Genomic DNA, 21,609 nt, shown 5'->3' on the forward strand with positions numbered 1-21,609 from the left:
TGCCAAGCCTTGTGTTCTTTCATTAATGTTACTAATTTCTTCAGTCACAGCACTGGCAAACTGCATGTTTTTGCTTTACAAGCTTAATACAATTCAATGGATTATTTTAATACAACAGATTATTTCAAAATCATTATTATTGATTTCATTGTAAAAAGCATGAACAATAGTTCATTTCAAATCCTTTCACGTATAATTAACTGTTCACTATCATTTATATTTATCTCGCTATCCGATCTGTTAGCTGCTGATGTCTATTAACCCTTTCTACAGAGGATTCTGACACCATGTTGATGTCAGGCTTTGCATAGAGTTTGAAGCTCATTGTAGAACTGTTGGCTGCCTCCATCAGTAACCTGGTGGAACTCACCATAATGCAACAGTTGACGGCCAATGTCAGAGCCTCCATTGCAGCACAGACAGATTCCATTCAATGAGTAAGTAAATGCTTAGACTGTTACCTTGGGAGCTCAGATTCCTCCCAATTTAGCTCTGAATATCATTGCTCAAAGGAGTTTTTAGGACATCACATCAATCCATGAACCTCTTCAACAGATCAATAGGATTGATTAATAAATCAATATTAGTAATAGGATTGATTAATAAATGTGGTATTGAAAGCTAGTCTCAGTAATGATGATAATGAAATGAATATTGATTGTCATTAAAAACCAAAAGAAATCTCACTCTTACATGATCTGGAAATATAAAATGCAAGCTGAAAATGCTGGAACTTGTTTCGGAGCGCAGAGTGGTCAGAAAAACAACACAAGAAATGGTGAAAGTTCTTAGACCACAGCCTGTCTAATACCTCCTGCTTATCAATTTACAACTTCCATTGACTGAATTTCCTCTTTCAACAGGGCCTAGAAACATCATCTTTCTTGGTAAAGATGGATACAAAAGTATTAAGACCTCAGCCTTACTCCCTGCCTCCATGCATAAATCCTCTTTTTGGTCCCTAATTGACTCCAATCCTTTTAGCATCCTTTAGCCATTTATATGCCTAGGGAAGATTTTGGGATTCCTTAACTGCCAGTTTCTTCTCATACTCCTTTTCTGCTCTTATTTGTTTTTCACCTCCCCTCTAAACCTTAGGTATTCAACCTGGTTCGCGATTGTATTTTCTCCCTGAAATGTATCAGAAGCACATTTTTTCTTCTATGTCTTAATTTCTGCCTCGTTTGTCATCCAGGGAGCTCTGGATTTGTGAGCCCTACTTTTCCCTTTTTAGAAAATATATCTTGACTGTGCCCAAATCATCTCAACCATCTCTTCTTTGAAGGTCATCATTGTTCAGCTAGGTTTTTCTGCCAACCTTTGTCTTGAGTTTATTCAGCACAGATCTATTCTTAGTCCATTGAAGTTGGATTTCCCCTGGTTCATTAGTCTTACTGGATTGTTCCATGCCCTTTTCCATAGTCATCCTAAATCTTATGATACAGTGGGCCATTGACCCCTAATTGTTCTTCCACTGACACTTGGTCGTCTTGGCTCAGCTCATTCCAAAGAACCTGCTCCAGAAGAGCCTCCTTTCACATTAGACTGGAGACGTAACTGAAAATTCTCCTGAGCACACTCTAAGTATTCTTCCTCCTCTCTGCGCTTTACAATACCACTGTCCCAGTTTATATTTGGAGAATTAAAGTCTCCCAATGTAATTATAATTCTTCCACCTCTATGTTCCTTGCAGATTTGTTCTTCTATATCATCCAACTAGTTGGTGGTCTGTAGACTACACCAAGCAACGTAATTGCACCTTTTTTGTTCCTTAGATTTATCCAGATAGGTTCTGTCCTTGACCGCTCTGGGACATCCTCTCTTTCCAGCGCGGCAATGCTCTCCTTACTACCACAAACCCTTCCCCTTTTCATCCTTTCCTATCTTTCCTGAACACTTTGTTTCCAGAAATGTTTAACGCCCAGAGAGGGTTGATGAAGGCAACGCTGTTGACATGGATGCAAACTTCTAAAAGGCATTTGATACAATACCGCATAACAGACTTGTGAATATAGTTATAGCTCATGGAGTAAAAGGAACAATAGCAATATGCAAACAAAATGGTTGTTTTTTGGGTGGGAGTAAGGTTTGTAATGACATTCCCCAGGCGTCAGTACAGAACCTTTGCTTTTCCTGACATAATAGTGATCTAGATCTTGGTGTAGAGGCAACATTTCAGAATTTGCGATGATATGCAACTTGGAAGCATTGTGAACTATGATGAGAGCAGTTCAGAATTTCAAAAATACATAGACAAGTTTGTGGAATAGGCAGATAGGTGGCAGACGATGTTCAATGCGGGGAAATGTGAGTTGATACATACTGGTAGGATGCACCTAGAGAAAATAAAATAGTATAAAATAAAGGGGACTATAAAGGTGCAGGAAGATAGGGACTGGGTGTATGTGTGCATAAGTCATTAAAGGTAGCAACACAGGTTGAGCAATCAGTGAATAAAGCTTACAAAATCCTAGGTTTTATTAATTGGGGCATGGAGTACAAGAGCAAGGAGGTTCTGTTGAACTTGTATAAGATACTAGTCAGAACTCAATTGGAATATTGCATACAGTTCTGGGCTCCACTCTATAGGAAGAATGCAAAGAGGTTGGAGAAAGTGCAGAAGTTGCTTACAAGAAACTTCAGCTACCAAGATAGATTGGAGAAGTTGGCACTCTGGAGAGAAGAAGGCCCAGAGGTGATTTGATAGAAGTATTCAAAAGTCATGAGGAGCATGGACAAAACAAACATTGTTGCCACTCATGAAAGGATTGAAAACGAGAGAGCACAGATTTAAAGTAATTGGCAAAAGAAGCAAAAATGATATCAGATAATTTTTTTCACACAGCAAGTGATTCAGGGTTTGGAATGCACTCCCTGAGAGGTTCAGTTGAACTGCCTGCAGCATACTCATCTGAATACTATAGGGCTCCTCCAGAGTGGTCCAGGCAGTATAAACCTGGTTTGAGCCTGCTGATGCTGTGCTTTGATATATTCCTTGCACCAGCATAGCCTTCACTGTAGGTCTGCTGCATACATCTGTTTGGATTTCAGATTGGAACGATGGGATAAAATAACTTTTGTCACGCTATAGTTAGCCTTTGACTTGCCACAGTGAGTCAAATGCACAGAAGACTGGATTGGAATGCCCTGCCTGCTGCAGTTGTAAATGCGTCTAGTTTGGGGGCGTTTAAGAGATCTCTGGATAGGTTTATGGACGAAAAGGGATTGGTATAGGCTAGTGGGTCATTGTTTTTGTAACTGGTCGGCGCAACATCGTGGGCCGAAGGGCCTGTTCTGCGCTGTAATGTTCTATGTTCTATGTTCTATGTTCTAAGACTGCCACAGAATGAAGGAATTATGACTGCTATCAGATTGGTGGGCATTCATAGAAACATAGATGATAGGAGCAGGGGGAGGCCATTCAGCTCTTCGAGTTTTATACGCCAATCATTACAAATGGCTGACTGGCCAACTCAAAAGCCTAATGTGGCTTTCTCCCATAACCGATGATTCCGTTTGCCCCCAAGTCTTATATCTAGCTGCCTTTTGCATACATTGAATGGTTTGACATCAACTCTGTGGTAATGAGTTACACAGGCTCACCACTCTCTGGGTGAAAAAATGTCGCCTCACCTCCATCCTAAATGGTCTATCCCAAATCCTCAAACTGTGACCTCTGCTTCTGGATTTCTCCACCTTCGGGAATATCTTTCCTGCATCTACCCTGTCTTGTCCTGCTAGAATTTTATAAGTCTCTATGAAATCCTCCCTCATTCCTTTGAACGCCAACGAAAATAATCCTAACCTAATCAATTTCTCTTCACACATCAATCCCGCCGTCCCTGGAATCAGCCTGGTAAACCTTTGCTGCACACCTTCAACAGCAAGAATATCTTTCCCCAGAAAAGACCAAAACTGCACACAATATTTTAGGTGTGGCCTTACCAAGGCCCTGTATAATTACAAAAACACAGCCCTGCTCCTGTACTTGAAACCTCTTGCAATGAAAACCAACATGCCATTTGCCTTCTTTACCGCCTGCTGCACCTGCATGCTTAACTTCAGTGATTGGTGCACAAGGACACCCAGGTCCCTCTGCACACTCCCCTCTCCCAATTTACAGCCATTCAGGTAGTAATTGGCCTTGTTTTTGCTTCCAAAGTGAATAACCTCACATTTATCCAAATTATATTTTGGATAGATAGATAGATAAATAGATAGAACTTTACTGCGCAGTACAGGCCCTTCAGCCCTCAATGTTGCGCTGACCAGTGGAGCGAATCTAATGACCCTCTAACCTAAACTATTCCAATGTTACCCATATGCCTATCCACTGACTATTTGAACGCCCTTAAAGTTGGCAAGTCCACAACTGCTGCAGGCAGGGCATTCCACACCCTTACTACTGTCTGAGTAGAGTTTCGTACAGTTGCAACATGATCTCACTGCTCCGAAACTCAATCCCTCTGCCAATAAAATCTAACACACTGTACGCCTTCTTAACAACCTTACCAACCTGAGTGCCAACTTTCAGGGATCTATGCACATGTACCCCGAGATCTCTCTGCTCGTCAACACTAACAAGAGTCCTTCCATTAGCCCTATATTCTGTACTCCTGTTACTCTTTCCAAAGTGAATCACCTCACACTTTTCCGTATTAAACTCCATTTGCCACCTCTCAGCCCAGTTCTGCAGCTTATCCATGTCCCTCTGCAAACTGTAACATCCATCCTCACTGTCTACAACTCCTCTGACTTTAGTGTCATCTGCAAATTTACTAACCCATCCTTCTACACCCTCATCTAGGTCAATTATAAAAATTTCAAACAGCAGTGGCCCCAAAACAGATCCCTGAGGTACACCACTTGTAACTGAACTCCAGGTTGAATATTTCCCACCAACCACCACCCTCTGTCTTCTATCAGCTAGCCAATTCCTGATCCAAACTGCTAAATCACCCTCAATCCCATGCATCTGTATTTTCTGCAGTAGCCTACCATGGGGAACCTTATCAAACGCTTTGCTAAAATCCATATACACCACGTCAACTGCCTTACCCTTATCCACCTCTTTGGTCACCTTTTCAAAAAACTCAATAAGGTTTGTGAGGCACAACCTACCCTTCTTGAACAAGGGGACAACATTTGCTATCCTCCAGTCTTCCGGCACTATACCTGCAGCCAATGACGACATGAAGATCAAAGCCAAAGGCTCTGCAATCTCCTCCCTAGCCTCCCAGAGAATCCTAGGATAAATCCCACAGGGCCCAGGGGACTTATCTATTTTCATACTTTCAAGAATTGCTAACACCTTATGTACCTCAATCCCGTCTAGTCTAAAAGCCCGTATCTCAGTATTCTCCTCGACTACATTGACTTTTTCCTGTGTGAATACTGACAAAAAATATTCATTTAGTATCTCTCCTATCTCTTCAGGCTCCATGCACAACTTCCCACTACTGGCCCTAATCTTGCCCTAACCAATCTTTTATTCCTGACATACCTATAGAAAGCTTTAGGGTTCTCCTTGATCCTACCTGCCAAAGTCTTCTCATGTCCTCTTCTAGCTCTTCTTAACTCTCTCTTTAGCTCCTTCCTGGCTAATTTATAATTCTCCAATGCCCTAACTGAGCCTTCACGTCTCATCTTTACATAAGCCTCCTTCTCTCTCTTCACCAGAGATTCAACTTCCTTAGTACACCACGGTTCCCTCGCTCGACCACTTCCTCCCTGCCTGACAGATACATATTTGTCAAGGACTCGCAGTAGCTGCTCCTTGAACAAACTCCACATTTCAGATGTTCCCAGTCCCTGCAATTTCCTACTCCACCCTATGTATCCTAAATCTCGCCTAATCGCCTCATAATTACCTTTCCCCCAGCTATAACTTCTGCCCTTTGGTATATACCTATCCTTTTCCATCACTAAGGTAAACGTAACCGAATTGTGGTCACTATCACCAAAGTGCTTGCCTACCTTCAAGTCTAACACCTGGTCTGGTTCATTACCCAGTACCAAATCCAATGCTGCCTCACGTCTTGTTAGCCTATCTACATACTGTGTCAGGAAACCTTCCTGCACACATTGGACAAAAACTGACCTCTCTAACGTACTTGAACTATAGCTTTGCCAATCAATATTTGTAAAGTTAAAGTCCCCCATAACAATTACCTGTTACTTTCGCTCCTACCCAGGATCATCTTTGCAATCCTTTCCTCTACATCTCTGGAACTTTTTGGAGGCCTACAAAAAACTCCCAGCAGGGTGACCTCTTCTTTCCTGTTTCTAATCTCAGCCCATACTACCCCAATAGACAGGTCCACATCAAACGTCCTTTCTGCCACCGTAATACAGTCCTTGACTAACAATGCCACTCTTCCCCCTCTTCTACCACCTTCTTTGCTCTGACTGAAACATCTAAACCCCAGAACCTGCCACAACCATTCCTGTCCCTGCTCTATCCATGTCTCCAAAATGGCCACAACATCAAAGTCCCAGGTACCAATCCAGGCTGCAGGTTCATCCATCTTATTGCGTATGCTCCTCACATTAAAGTATACACACTTCAAACCATCCTCCCACCTGCCAACACACTGCTGCGACCTTGAAACCTTATCCATGACCTCCCTATTCTCAACCTCCTGTACATTGGAGCTACAATTCAGGTTTCCATCCCCTCTCTGAATCAGTTTAAACCTCCCCGAATAGCATTGGCAAATTTTCCCCCCAAGATATTAGTTCCCCTCTGGTTCAGGTGTAGACTATCCCTTTTGTAGAGGTCCCACCTACCCCAGAATGAGCCCCAATTGTCCAAGTATCTGAAACCCTCCCTCCTGCACCATCCCTTTAGCCACGAGTTCAAATGTTCTCTCTCTCTATTCTTCTCCATGCTATCCCGTGGCACGGGTAACGAACCAGAGATAACCACTCTGTTTGTTTTAGCCCTAAGCTTCCACCCGAACTCCCTGAATTTCTGTCTTACATCCCCATCCCTTTTCCTACCCATGTCATGGGTGCCTACATGAACGACAACTTGGGGCTGGTTCCCCTCCCCCTTAAGGATCTCGAACACTCGATCAGAGACATCACCGACCCTGGCATCTGGGAGGCAACATACCAACCGCGAGTCTCGCTCATTCCCACAGACTCTCCTATCTGTCCCCTTAACTATGGAATCCCCAATCACTAATCCTGTTCTTTTCTACCCCCTTCCCACCTGAGCATCAAGGACAGGCTCTACTCCCGAGACCTATACCCCATGGCTTACCCCCATTGAGTCGTCCTCCCCAATAGCATCCAAAACAGAGTACTTGTTTTGCAGAGGAACAGCCTCAGGGGATCACTGCTCTGACTGCTTCTTACCCCTTCTAACAGTTACCCACGTACCACTTTCAGGAGTAACGATCTCCCTGTAGCTTTTATCAATAGCTGCCTCTGCTTCCCGAATGATCCTTAGTCCCTCCAGTTCCAGCTTCAACTCCCTAACACGGTCCTGAAGGAGCTGGAATTGGATGCACTTCCTTCAGGTGTAATCAGCCGGGACACTACTGGTGTCCCTCACCTCAAACATCCCACAGGAGGAACATCGCACTGCCTGCACTGCCATTCCTGTTACATCCCTTACCAAGAAACAAAGAAAAAAAACTTACCTGCTCTCACTCCGAGTCACTCTCTCTTCTTTTAGGTTAGAGGAGGGTGGGGGGAGGAGGGGAGGTGGTGGGAGGGTGGGGGGGGTGGTGGGGAGGGTGGTGGAATACTCCACACGTGTAAAGTATCAGGATTCCTCACCGTTCCAATTTATGTTGGGAGAAAAGAAACACTTACCCAGGCCTCCCTGCGACCTCCTTCTGGTTTCCGGTTTAAACTTTTTAAAAAAAAAGTTAGTTAAAAAATCAATCGAGCTTACCTTCAGCACTCCTCTCATGAATCGCTCCCTCTCTGCTGTGCTCCCAAGGAACAATGAGATCCTAGTAAATCTTTTCTGCACTCTTTCTTCTCATCATCTTCTATGAGGAGAAGATCGGCTCCAGAGAAAAAAGTCGCAGTCATCAAGCGTCTCCTTATAACTCAAACCATCAAGTCCCGGTAGCATCCTAGTAAATTTTTTCTGCACTCTTTCTAGTTTAATAATATCCTTTCTATAATAGGGTGACCAGAACCGTACACAGTATTCCAAGTGTGGCCTTACCAATGTCTTGTACAACTTCAACAAGACGTCCCAACTCCTGTATTCAATGTTCTGACTGATGAAACCAAGCATGCCAAATGCCTTCTTCACCACTCTGTCCACCTGTGACTCCACTTTCAAGGAGCTATGAACCTGTACCCCTAGATTTCTTTGTTCTATAACTCTCCCCAGTGCCCTACCATTAACTGAATAAGTCATGTTCTGGTTCAATCTACCAAAGTGCATCACCTCACATTTATCTAAATTAAACTCCATCTCCATCAGTCAACTGGCCCAATTGATGAAGATCCCATTGCAATCTGAGATAACCTTCACTGTCCACTATGCCACCAATTTTGGTGTCATCTGCAAACTTACTAACTAAAACTCTTATATTCTCATCCAAATCACTTAACCTATCTATATCCATAAAATGAAAATTTATTTCATTTTCACAACTTACTACCCCACCTATTTTAGTGTCATCTGCAAATTTGGCTATAGCACCTACTATCCCCACATCCAAGTCATTAATATAGATTGTAAATAATTGGGGTCTGAGGACCGAATCCTGTGGCATCCCCTAGTTACATCTTGCCAACCAGAAAAAGACTGCCAACTCTCTGCTTTCTATTGGTTAGTCAATACTCTATCCAAGCTAATAAATGACCCCTAATCTCATGTGAGCTAACCTTATATATTAACCTTTTGTGTGGCACCTTATCAAGTACCTACTGGAAGTCCAGATATACATGATCCCCATTATCCACTTGGCATGTTACATCTTGAAAGAACTCAAACAAATTAACCAAACATGATTTACCCTTCATAAAACCATGCTGACTCTGATGGATTATATTTTGAGTAAATGTCCTATTATTATTTCCTTAATAATGGATTCTAACAATTTTCCAATGGCAGATGCGGAACTAATCAGCTTATAGGTTCCCCATTTTGCCTCTTTCCCTTTTTGAATAAGGGTGTTTCTCCAATCCACTGGAACCATTCTCACATCTGGGGAATATAGGCCATCTGACTCTGGGGACTTGCCTGCCTTCAATCCTAATAATTTGCTCAATAATTTTCACTGTGACGATGATAGTTCTAAGTTCTTCCCTATCTATAACCTCTGCATTTTCAGCTCCTATTGAGTACAGTTGAATACTTGTGTCCTCCTCCATGAAAACTGAGGCAAAATATTATTTAGTGTCTCAGTGATTTTTGCATTCCACTCTATTAACTCTCCAGCCTCATCTTCCAAGGTACCAACATTCATTTTAGCTACTCTCTTCCTCTTTATATACTTGTAGAAGCTTTTATTGTGTTTTTATATTTTACACTAGTTTTAGAACATAGAACATAGAACATAGAACATTACAGCGCAGAACAGGCCCTTCGGCCCACGATGTTGCGCCGACCAGTTACAAAAACAATGACCCACTAGCCTATACCAATCCCTTTTCGTCCATAAATCTATCCAGAGATCTCTTAAACGCCCCCAAACTAGACGCATTTACAACTGCAGCAGGCAGGGCATTCCAATCCCTCACCACCCGCTGGGTAAAGAACCTACCCCTGACATCCGTCCTGTAGCTACCCCCCCTTAATTTAAAGCCATGCCCCCTCGTGCTAGCTTTCTCCATCCGAGGAAAAAGGCTATCACTATCCACCCTATCTAAACCTCTAATCATCTTATATGTTTCAATAAGATCCCCTCTTAGCCGCCTTCTTTCCAACGAAAACAACCCTAAATCCCTAAGTCTCTCCTCATAGGACCTCCCCACCATACCAGGCAACATCCTAGTAAACCTCCTCTGCACCCTCTCCAACGCCTCCACATCCTTCTTGTAATTTTTTCATAATTTATCTTTGCTCTTTTTATTACTTTTTAGTAACCCTTTGCTGATCTTTAAATCTTCCAGTCTGCCACTGGCCTTTGTAATAAAATATGCCTTTGATCTCTTTATGTTATCCTTAACTTCCTTGCTTAGCCATGGAAGTCTTTCTGCCCCCTTTATCACCTTTCCTCCTCTCTGGAATATGTTTTAGTTTGGAGGACTTGAATATCTCCTTAAATATCAATTGTCCTACCTTGTAGTCTTCCTGCCCAGTCCTACTACGGCCAACTCTGTTCTCGTGCCTATGTAATTTATTTAGCATAAAACCAGAATGCTAGAATGGGATTCCAATTCCTTGCTCTCAAACTGAATTTGAAATTGTAGCATGCTATGATCACTCTTCACTCAAGGATCTTTAACTATGAGGTCTTTAATTAATCCTTGCTCATTACACAATACCAAATCCAGATTAGCTGCTCCCTGGTTGGTTCCACAACACATTACTCCAAAGAAAAATCTCTCCCTCAAGACCAATTTGATTATTCTAGTCAATATGTATATTAAAATCATCCATCATTATTTCCATCCTTTTTTTTACATGCCATCTTACTTTATACTGTGTCCCACTGCAGAATTACTGTTTGGGGACCTGCAGATTACTCCCACCACGGACCCTTTTCCCTTGCTATTTCCTATATCTACTCAGACTGAACAAAGAACAAAGAAAATTACAGCACAGGAATAAGCCCTTCAACCCTGCACCGACCATGCTGTCCGACTGAACTAAAACCCTCTACCCTTCCAGGGATCATTTCCCTCCATTCCCAGCCTATTCATGTATTTATTAAGACACCTCTTAAAAGTCACTATCGTAACTGCTTCCACTACCAGGGAGTTCCAGGAACCCAACACCATCTGTGTAAAAAACTTGCCTCGTACATCTCCTTGAAACTTTGCCCTCACACCTTAAACCTGTGCCCCTCACATTTGATTCTTCCACCTTGGAAAAAGCTTCTGACTATCCACTCTGTCCATGCCCCTCATAATCTTGTAGACTTCTAGCAGGTCTCCCCTCAACCTCTGTTATTCCAGTGAGAACAACCCAAGTTTCTCCAACCTCTCATAGGTAGTGCCTTCCATACCAGGCAACATCTTGGTGAATCTTTTCTGTACCCTCTCCAAAGCCTCCACATCCTTTTGGTAGTGTGGTGACCAGAATGAAGGTCTTATGAGGAAAGGCTGAGGGACTTGTGGTTATTTTTGTTAGAAAGAAGAAGGTTAAGAGGTGATCTAATTGAGGCATACAAGAGTCTGCAGAAGGATCTAGATAGGCTGGGCGAATGGGCCAGGAAATGGCAAATGGAATTTAATGTTGGCAAGTGTGAGGTGGTCCACTTTGGTAGGAATAATGATAGGAAGGACTATTACTTACGTGGCGAAAAACTGCAGCAGGCGACGGTGCAGAGGGACCTCGGGGTCCTTGTGCATGAGTCGCAGAAACCCAGCTAGGTGGTCAGGAAGGCGAATGGGATGCTGGCCTTCATAGCGAGGGGGATTGAATATAAAAGTAGGGAGGTCTTGCTGCAGCTGTATAGGGCATTGGTGAGGCCGCAGCTGGAGTACTGTGTGCAGTTTTGGGCACCGCACCTGCGCAAAGATATTTTGGCCTTGGAGGGAGTGCAGAGGAGGTTTACTAGGCTGATACCGGAGTTGAGGGGGTTGAGCTATGAGGAGAGGCTGAATAAACTAGGCTTGTACTCGTTAGAGTTTAGAAGAATGAGGGGAGATCTCATTGAGACATATAAGATGATGAATGGGATGGATAGGATAGAGGTGGAGAGACTCTTCCCGCTCAAAAAAGACAGTAGGACTAGGGGGCACAGCCTCAAGATAAAGGGGGGGCGGTTTAGAACGGAGTTGAGGAGGAACTTCTTCACTCAAAGGGTGGTGAATCTCTGGAATTCTCTGCCCGTTGAAGTGGTGGAGGCTGCCTTGCTAAATATTTTTAAGACGCGGGTTGATGGGTTTTTGATAAGAGAGGGGATTAAGGGTTTTGGGGAGAGGGTGGGAAAGTGGAACTGAGCCACGACAGATCAGCCATGATCTTATTGAATGGCGGGGCAGGCTCGAAGGGCTAGATGGCCTACTCCTGCTCCTATTTCTTATGTTCTTATGATCAGAGGATTGGATAGGGTGGACAGTGAGAGCCTTTTTCCTCGGATGGTGATAGCTAACACAAGGGGACATAGCTCTAAATTAAGGGGTGGTAATTATAGGACGGATGTCAGAAGTAGGTTCTTTACTCAGAGGGTAGTAAGGGCGTGGAATGCCCTGCCTGCAGCAGCTGTGGACTCACCAACTTTAAGGGCGTTCAAATGGTCAGTGGATAGGCATATGGATAACATTGGAATAGTTTAGGTTAGAGGGTCATTAGATTGGTTCCACTGGTCGGCGCAACATCGAGGGCCGAAGGGCCTGTACTGCGCTGTAATGTTCTATATCTGTATAGGATTGAACACTATATTCCAAGTGCGGCCTAACTAAGATTCTATAAAGCTGCAACATGACTTGCCAATTTTTAAACTCAATGCCCCAGTCGAAGAAGGCAAGCATGCCGTATACCTTCTTGACTACCTTCTCCACTTGCATTGCCACTTTCAGTGACCTGTGTACCTGTACACCCAGATCCCTCTGTCTATCAATACTCTTAAAATGCACTACCTCACATTTGTCCGGATTAAACTCCATCTGCCATCTCTCTGCCGAAGTCTCCAACCAATCTATATCCTGCTGTATCCTCTGATGGTCCTCCCACCTTTGTGTCATCCGGAAACTCACTAATCAATCCATTTTCATCCAAATCATTTACATATATTACAAACATCAAAAACCCCAGCACTGATCCCTGAGGAACGCTATTTGTCACAACCCTCCATTCAGAAACACACCCTTCCAGTGCCACCTCTGTCTTCTATGACCGAATCAGTTCTGTATCCACCTTGCCAGCTCACCTTTGATCCCATGAAACTTCATCTTCTGCACCAGTCTGCCATGAGGGACCTTGTCAAAGGCCTTACTGAAATCCATGCAGACAACATCCACTGCCCTACCCTCATCGATCATCTTCACCACTTCCTCGAAAAACTTGATCAAGTTAGTGAGACATGACCTGCCTTTCGCAAAACCATGTTGCCTCTCGCAAATACATCCACTTATTTCCAAGTGGGAGTAAATTTTGTCTCAAAGAATCCTTTCCAATAATTTTCCTACCATTGATATAAGGCTCACTGGATTATTCCTGCTACCTTTTTTAAACAAAGGAACAACATTGGTTATTCTCCAATTGTCTGGGACCTCCCCTGTTGCCAGTGAGGATACAGAGATTTCTCTCATAAGAACATAAGAAACAGGAGCAGGAGTCGGCCATCTAGCCCTTCGAGTCTGCGCCGCCATTCAATAAGATCATGGCTGATCTGTCATGGCTCAGTTCCACTTTCCTGCTTTCTCCCCATAACCTTTAATTCCCTTGCCTACCAAAAACCTATCTACCCGCGTCTTAAATATATTTAGCGAGGCAGCCTCCACCACTTCAACGGGCAGAGAATTCCAGAGATTCATGGCCCCAGCAATTTCCTCCCCTGCTTTCAGTATTCTGGAGTGTATCCTATCAGGTCCAGGGGGCTTATCTACCTTAATGTTTCTCAATAATCCCAACATGACTCAAACTATCCACACACCCTTTCCCAGATTCATCATTAACCAAGTTCTTCTCTTTGATACCTAGAGTGGGCCAACCCTCTCCATGGCTACCATCTTGCCATCTTGCTCTTTACATATGTATAAAAAGCCTTCCTTAATCCTGCTGGCCAATGACTTTTCATGACCCCTTTTAGCCCTCCTTACTCCTTGCTTAAGTTTTTTTCTATTTTCCTTTATTCGTCATTTGCTTTCCCAGCCTCCTAGCCTTGACAAATGCTTCCTTTTTCTCTATGACTCGACTTACAATATCTCTTGTTATTCAAGGTTCCCAAAACTTGCCATCCTTATCCTTCATTCTTACAGGAATATGTTGGTCCTGAATCCCTATCAACTTATACTTGAAAGCCTCCCACATGCCAGATGTTGATTTTTCTCAAACATCTGCCTCCAGTCTACATTCTTCAGTTCCTAATATTGTTGTAATTAGCCTTCCCCGACTTTTACACCTTAACTTTTTCTTTATCCATCAGTACCTTAAAGCTTACTGAATTGTGGTCACTGTTCTTGAACTAATTCTGTATCTTGGACTCCAGTGTCTATATCAATTCTCAGTACAGCACTGATTTCTTCCCTCACTAACAAAGCTACACCACCTCCTGTCCAGCCTTCCGAAATACTGAGTACTATTGAACATTCAATTCCCAAACATTGTTTCCCTGCAACCATGTCTCAGCAGTCTTCAACTTGGCAGAAGTGCTCTGCAAGTTCAGGTGGATGCTTCTAAACATTTACTTACCTAAGTATTGAAATTGGACAAGTTCACTCTAAGTACAACTTTTTGCAATCATAGCGAGGCGACTAATGCTTCACCATTGTGGATTTGATTCAAACCTGGGTTACAGAGTGAAAGTTCAACCTCATAGAGTCATAGAGGTACACAGTATGGAAACAGGCCCTTCAGCCCAACTTGTCCATGCTACGCTTTTTTTTTAAAACCCCGAAGCTAATCCCAATTGCCCGCATTTGGCCCGTATCCCTCCACACCTGTAACTATCTAAATCTAAGACAAAATTGTGCCTGCCTCTACTACTACCTCTGGCAGCTTGTTCCAGACATTCACCACCCTCTGTGTGAAAAGAATTGTCCCTCTGGACATTTTTGTATCTCTCCCCTCTCACCTCAAACCTATGCTCTCTAGTTTTAGACTCCCCTACCTTTGCGAAAAGATATTGACTATCTAGCTGATCTGTGCCCCTCATTATTTTATATACCTCTATAAAATCACCCCTCAGCCTCCTACACTCTAGAGAAAGAAGTCCCAGTCTATCCAGCCTCTACTTATATCCTAATCCATCAAGTCCCGGTAGCATCCTAGTAAATCTTTTCTGCACTCTTTCTAGTTTAATAATATCCTTTCTATAATAGGGTGACCAAAATTACACACAGTCTTACTCAGAGGGTAGTAAGGGCGTGGAATGCCCTGCCTGCAGCAGTTGTGGACTCGCCAACTTTAAGGGCGTTCAAATGGTCAGTGGATGGGCATATGGATAACATTGGAATAGTTTAGGTTAGAGGATCATTAGATTGGTTCCACTGGTTGGCGCAACATCGAGGGCCAAAGGGCCTGTACTGCGCTGTAATGTTCTATGTTCTATTCCAAGTGTGGCCTTACCAATGTCTTGTACAACTTCAACAAGACATTCCAACTCCTTATTCAATGTTCTGACCGATGAAACCAAGCATGCCAAACGCCTTCTTCACCACTCTGTCCACCTGTGACTCCACTTTCAAGGAGCTAGGAATATGCACCCCTCGATCTCTTTGTTCTGTAACTCTCCCCAATGGCCTACCATTAACTGAGTAACTCCTGCCCTTGTTCAGTCTACCAAAATGCTACCTTGCATGATGCTTCACCTGCTGACTGAACCATCCCTCATTACATATTCTGTATGGTGGTTATGCTGAAAAATTTGTATTTTGTTTTCCACAATGGGAAATATATTTTGATCTATTTTTTAAAATGTAATGTATTTTGTCTTAACTTGAACGGGGATGTAGGATTGGTGTGCAGGATATTGAATTATTTTTAAAGATAGACCATCTCTAGCACACAGTAGAATTATTATCTGCAGCTAGAGAACAATGTTGAAAAAGGAAAGGTAGGCATGGTGACATAGTGTTTGGCACTGCTTCCTTTCAGCGCCAGGGACTTGGATTCAATTCCAGCCTTGGGTCACTGTCTATGTGGAGTTTGCACATTCTCCCTGTGTCTGTGTGGGTTTCCTCTGGATACTCCGATTTCCTCCAAAGTTGTGTGGGTTAGGTTTATTGGCCATGTTAAATTGACCCTAATGTCAGGGTTTAGCAGGGTAAATATGTGGGGTTATGCAAATAGGGTCGGGGTGGGATTGTGGTCATTGAAGACTTGATGACCTTATTCTACACTGTAGGGATTCTATGTTCTATGTCTACGTAGTTCTGGAAAGCAGCTCAAGAGTCTGGAATTGTGAAATTGAGTTTAATTAACTCTGAATATCGACTGAAATCTAGAGTCACATTCAAAGAATCATCAGTTCAGGGATGTCCTTTAGTGAACAAAGGGAACTTCCCACTACCCCTACCTGGCCTGACCTACATGGCACACAAGGTACACAAGTTGATGACAATATAGTTGATTTAAGATTTTGTCTTCAGCACCTAGAACTCAAGACCAAAGGGAATAAAGAGCATCAGATCAATTTAATTGAAAATGACATTGTTGCCAGAATTGCATTGAGACAGATTCTGATCTATTTTTGAGGATTAAGATTAATAACATATGTAGGGTAACACAGAAGAGGCACAAATAAAGATCGGGGCAGTCTTAAAGGGGGGAAAAATCCCTCAAATTTTATGTTGACTGCAAATGAGCCTGGAATCCGAAGAGTAAGTATTTGGCATGGGAGAGATAGTGTTGGCCTTTGCAGTCAGTATTCATGTATCCCACTGTCACAATTTCCCAATCACCTCCTGATAGTTGTACAGAAGCAGGAACTAACAGATCAGGTGGAATCTGAAGCATTCACCTTCAATTTACATACAACATGACACAATCTATAAAAATGATGTGGTGTCCAAATGTAATATTTCCAATTTTGCTGAAGACACAAAACTAAGTGGGAACGTGACTTGTGAGGAGGGTGCAAGGGGATTTAGACAGGCTAAGTGAAAGGGCAAAATCATGGTAGATGGAATAGAATGGGAAAAAGTATGAAGTTATCCACTTCGGTAGAAAAAAACAAATAGACAGAATATTTTTAAATGGTGAGAGGTTGGGAAGTGTTGATGTCCAAAGGGACCTGGGCATCCTTGTTCATGTGTCGCTGAAAGATAGAATGCAGATGCAACAATTAGGAAGGTATGTTGGCTTTCATCGCAAAAGGATTTGTGTACAGAAATATAGATGTCTTGCTGCAATCATACAGCATCTTAGTGTGATTGCACCTGGAGTAATGTATACAGATTTGGTCTTCTTGTTTACAGAAGGATGAGAGTTCATTTCATTGAATCATACAAAATTCTTACAGGGCATAACAGATGTGGACAGGATGTTTCTCCTTTGCTGGTGAGTTTAAAACCAGGGACACAGTCTCAGAATAATGAGCAGCCATTTAAGACTGGGATGAATTGGAATTTCTTCACCCAGAAGAATCTTTGGAATTCTCTACTCCAGAAGGCTATGAAAGTTCAATCACAAAGCCTTCTCAGGACAGAAGTCGATAGATATTTGGAGACTAATGACATTAAGGGATATGAAGATTGTGGGGAAAATGGCATGGAGGTAGGTGACCAGCCGGAGCAGGCTTAATGGGCTGAATGGACCATTCCTGCTTCTTTCTCCCATGATGCTATGACAGGCAGATGGATCACCGACATTAATGGAAGGGGGGGGATGCAGTTAAAAATATAAGTGGGCAGATTTAGCAGCTGAAATTTGGCAGTGGGCCTCCCTAATACAACTTGCCTCGATTTTGTATTTGGACATCAATTTAAAGGAAAGTCCTCCCCAATGTAGCAATGCAACACATTACTGCAGAAAAGTTGCAGCTATGCAGTGCTTTTTGGATGCAGGTCTCATGGAATGTATTCACTCAGGATTTAATTAAATTTTATTTGATCATTTTACTGAGCACAATTCAGACAACAAGTCAGAAAACAAAATACATCAGAACCTGTTACACATCAAAAACCAAGAATCATTAATTACAGCAGCAAGATCAATTAGCATTTCTCTTGGGTAGCTTTCCCATATAACAGAGACAATAAGAGGAGCAAGTCCACTTTCCACTAACGAGTATTTAATAGAAATAAAATTACACACATTTTTCACGATTGTGTAAACATTTGGCAATTTTGGTATAGTACAGATAAACCTCAATTAGTATTAATAAATAAACCAATTATATCTGACCCTCTGGGCCACTGATTTCATTCAAAGAATCCTGGGCTACTTAATCACTTCCTCATGAGGGCAAGACTTGCTTTTGTTACAGGAAAGAGGTTTCTAATTTGCAGCAGTTGTGATATCTACAAGGCACACTTGCAACTACCAAAGCCCCTTCAGCAGTGTTTCCAGATCTATGGAACACACCACTCCTCTCCAACACATAACCCTAACTTGGAAATACATCACTGTTCTTTCATTGTTGTTGGGCCAAACTCTTGGATCTCCCTTTCTAAGAGAACTATGGGTGCCACATGGATTGCAGCAGCTCCAAAAGCTGGCTCAGCACCACTTTCACAATGATGGGCAGTAAAATTAATGCAAACCTTACCAGCAAAGCCCACATTCCATGAAGGAATGAAAATATATCAGCAGCAAGCCCTCCAGGTTAGGTGTAATGTGCATTAGATTCACTTGCACAATGTCTTTGTAAGCATTTCCAGCTTTTATGCGTTAGGTATTGAGTAAAAACTCCTCTGCCACATTTAGATATTTGAAACTTTTCAACATCCTTCAAGTGATTTACCAATGAATAAAACCAGAAAACTCCAGAAATACAGCAAATCTAGCAGCATCAGAAAAATGGTTCATGTTTCAAATAAAAGCATTTCTTTGGATCAGGCTTCAGTTCCCACAAAGGGGGACAAATCCACTTATTTTCAAAATTTTCTGGCCTTATCTCAAATTTAAGCGTCTGCAACCTCTCTTTTATATTTAGTGTGAACTCAGCTTCAAAAGCATGGTGGTGGTTTGGATTTTGATACTAATTCACACTGATGAGTGAATTCATCTTTGTGAGATTCTTTTAAACATTCAAAATAATAGTTCTGGCGAATGGAATCCTCTCCCTCACAAGCATTTCTGGGACTCAGCTGTTTTAGTACGCCAATGGTTATCTGGCTCCCAGCCAAGAATACATATTGAGGCTCAGCTAAGAGCCCAGAAATCCACTAGCCTGTTGAAACACTGGCACCCCAGTGAAAAACATGTTTGATTGACGACTTTGGCTCTCTGATCAATGCTGTCAGTTTCTCAATGTTTATTTTCACAGGATTAAAAGGTTTCAAGTGCTTGTAGTTTCAACTACTGAAACTTCAAAAGGTTATGGATAAGTGGTTGATTTATTGGACTGCCATAAAAAAAGATTTATTTTAAGAAAATTGAATTTTATCAAAGAATGACTATTTTGTCAAAGCTTTTTTTTATCACTATAATTATAAGGTTCATTGATTCTTGGCAGCATAATGAGTGAATGGCATTGAAGTGCCACAACCTGTCATGGGGGCATAGGGGACTTTTTGGATTGGTTGAAGGTGTGCCTTTTTATGGGCTTGTTTTGGGCTCATTGAAAACCTGACCTGACTTCAGGAAAGTTCCAGAGGACTAGGCATGCCAATTCCTACAAATCAACCAGCCAAGTCTGGAGTGTAGGATGTAGGCTACAGTCTTAAAAGGTATTTCCAAAATTCAGAAAGACACGGAACAGGACCAGGAATCCTGGAATTGCGTCTCAGCTGCCATTTTTAAATTCATTCCAACTCAGTGAAAATCCAGGCCACTCAACTGGACAGAGATTTTCATCCAAAATATTAGTTTGGCTGAGACCGCTAGATGAAAGGATACTGCCTTGACAGTCCCATTCCCATTTGGCAGATCAAGTTTTTACCCCAGTCTGTCTAAATTAAATTGTGATAGTGATTCACAGGGAGACTTCCATTGTGAGAAAAACTCCCTCAGCTAATGACAGCTTTAGCTTTGAAGTTATTACAGAAATGTGAAGGCAAAGCCTTGAGGAAATATCACAAATGCCACAGTTCATTGGTCTGCCAGCATTCCCCCCCCTTAACACAGGATTGAAGAATATACAAGGCAGAGAACTCCTCACTGTACCATGAGACCTCTTTCCTGGGAGACCCAAGACGGTATCCCAAAATGTTGCAGAAGATTGCTGCTCTCATTATAATTTTACTGATTGGACAGCACTCCACTTATTTTACAGCATGCTTAGATCTTGTTGCAAACATTTAACAGTTTCTTTGTTCCCTCATCACGGAGACACTTACTTAAGAAATGGGTCTTAGCTTCACCAGGACTGAGAGTTATCATTTGGCTGAGTTCCTTTATAGTTTGCTTCAAGATTGACTCAGGGTTCAATTTTACTGTTGTCGTTTTCGGGAGGTAAGTCTTCAGTTGCTGCCTGCAGGGACAAAACCCCGAGATATCAGACACAAGGGATGTAGTGTGTACTATCTAAGGTGATACTAGCCTGAGCTGTCTGTACAGTACTGATGTGGAGATGCAGCATTGGACTGGGGTAAACACAGAAGTCTCACAACACCAGTTTATTTGGTAGCACAAGCCACTAGCTTTCGGAGCACTGCTCCTTCATCAGGTAAGTAGGATTTCAGTTCACAAACAGGGCATATAAAGACACAAACCCAATTTATAAAATAATGGTTGGAATGCGAGTCTTTACAGGTAATCAAGCCTTAAAGGTGCAGACAATGAGAGTGGAGAGAGGGTTAAGCACAGGGTTAAGCAATGTGTATTGTCTCCAGCCTGGACTGTTAGTTAAGACTTTGTCACCCCCATCGTGTGAAAGCCTCTGGAGGTTTCTCCCATGGAGTGTGTGGAAGTCACCACAGGATCTTTGCATTGGACGTGAAAAAGAGGTGGCTGAAAGGGTGATTCTTGACCAATCTTTCTAGAGTCCAAAGCTTCTGGGTTGTGGGCGCCCATATGCGATGTGATGGTCAGGAGCAGAAAATGTAAGGAGAAGGCTAAAAATCGAGTGTACATTGTCATAAAACCAGGTTGTATGCTCTAGCCATTAATGGCGGGCTGTGATTCTTATCACACACCACACATGTCATTTCAATATATCTGCATCTCTTGGAAGGATCCCTCATCAGAATCATCCCCCCACCCCCCCCCACCCCAACACAGGATCATCCAGACTTGTCAGCCTCCAATTAGAATGGTAACTTGCTCAATGGTGTATCAATGATGTGCACCTGGAAACCTGCACCTCACTCGTGACTCCCCGGTTAGTTTGCCTACACTGCCTCACACAGTGCTCACAGGAATCAGCTTCAGGCTTCACAGGCAGCACATCACTTTCAGCGGGAGGCGGGGGGTGATGTCACAGACATGTCTCTACCTACTAGGCCACTCGTAAGGTGGAGGTGGCTTTTAATGGACTGAAGGGCTAGGATGCCACTGAGAAAAGAAAGCAACTGGCCTCAGACAGGACAAGAGGATGCAGTGTTAGAGTTGTACTGTGGGTACTCCAGGTGCTCTGGTTTCCTCCCACGATCCCAAGATGTGCGAGTTAGGTCGATCGGTCACGCTACAATGTCCCTTACTGTCTCAAGATGTCTGGGTTAGGGGGATTCGCAAGCAAATATGTGGGGTTACAGGGA

The 21,609-nt window shown here is 42.7% G+C and overlaps 1 protein-coding gene across 1 annotated transcript in view; it reads right to left on the reverse strand.

The window, feature by feature from the left end:
* Nucleotides 1–17,860: 17,860 nt before the first annotated feature.
* The window catches only part of myo15b (myosin XVB), a 322,763-nt gene continuing 319,014 nt past the window's right edge, over nt 17,861–21,609 (reverse strand). The window contains exon 68 of the mRNA XM_080209162.1: nt 17,861–20,384. Within this exon, the coding sequence (XP_080065288.1) occupies nt 20,192–20,384 (193 nt within the window). The 3' untranslated portion in view covers nt 17,861–20,191. The remainder of the gene's footprint in view (nt 20,385–21,609) is intronic.

Source organism: Carcharhinus amblyrhynchos, chromosome 21 (genome assembly GCF_965287045.1).
Source record: "Carcharhinus amblyrhynchos chromosome 21, sCarAmb.v2.hapA, whole genome shotgun sequence".
In the NCBI taxonomy this organism is placed as follows: domain Eukaryota; kingdom Metazoa; phylum Chordata; class Chondrichthyes; order Carcharhiniformes; family Carcharhinidae; genus Carcharhinus; species Carcharhinus amblyrhynchos.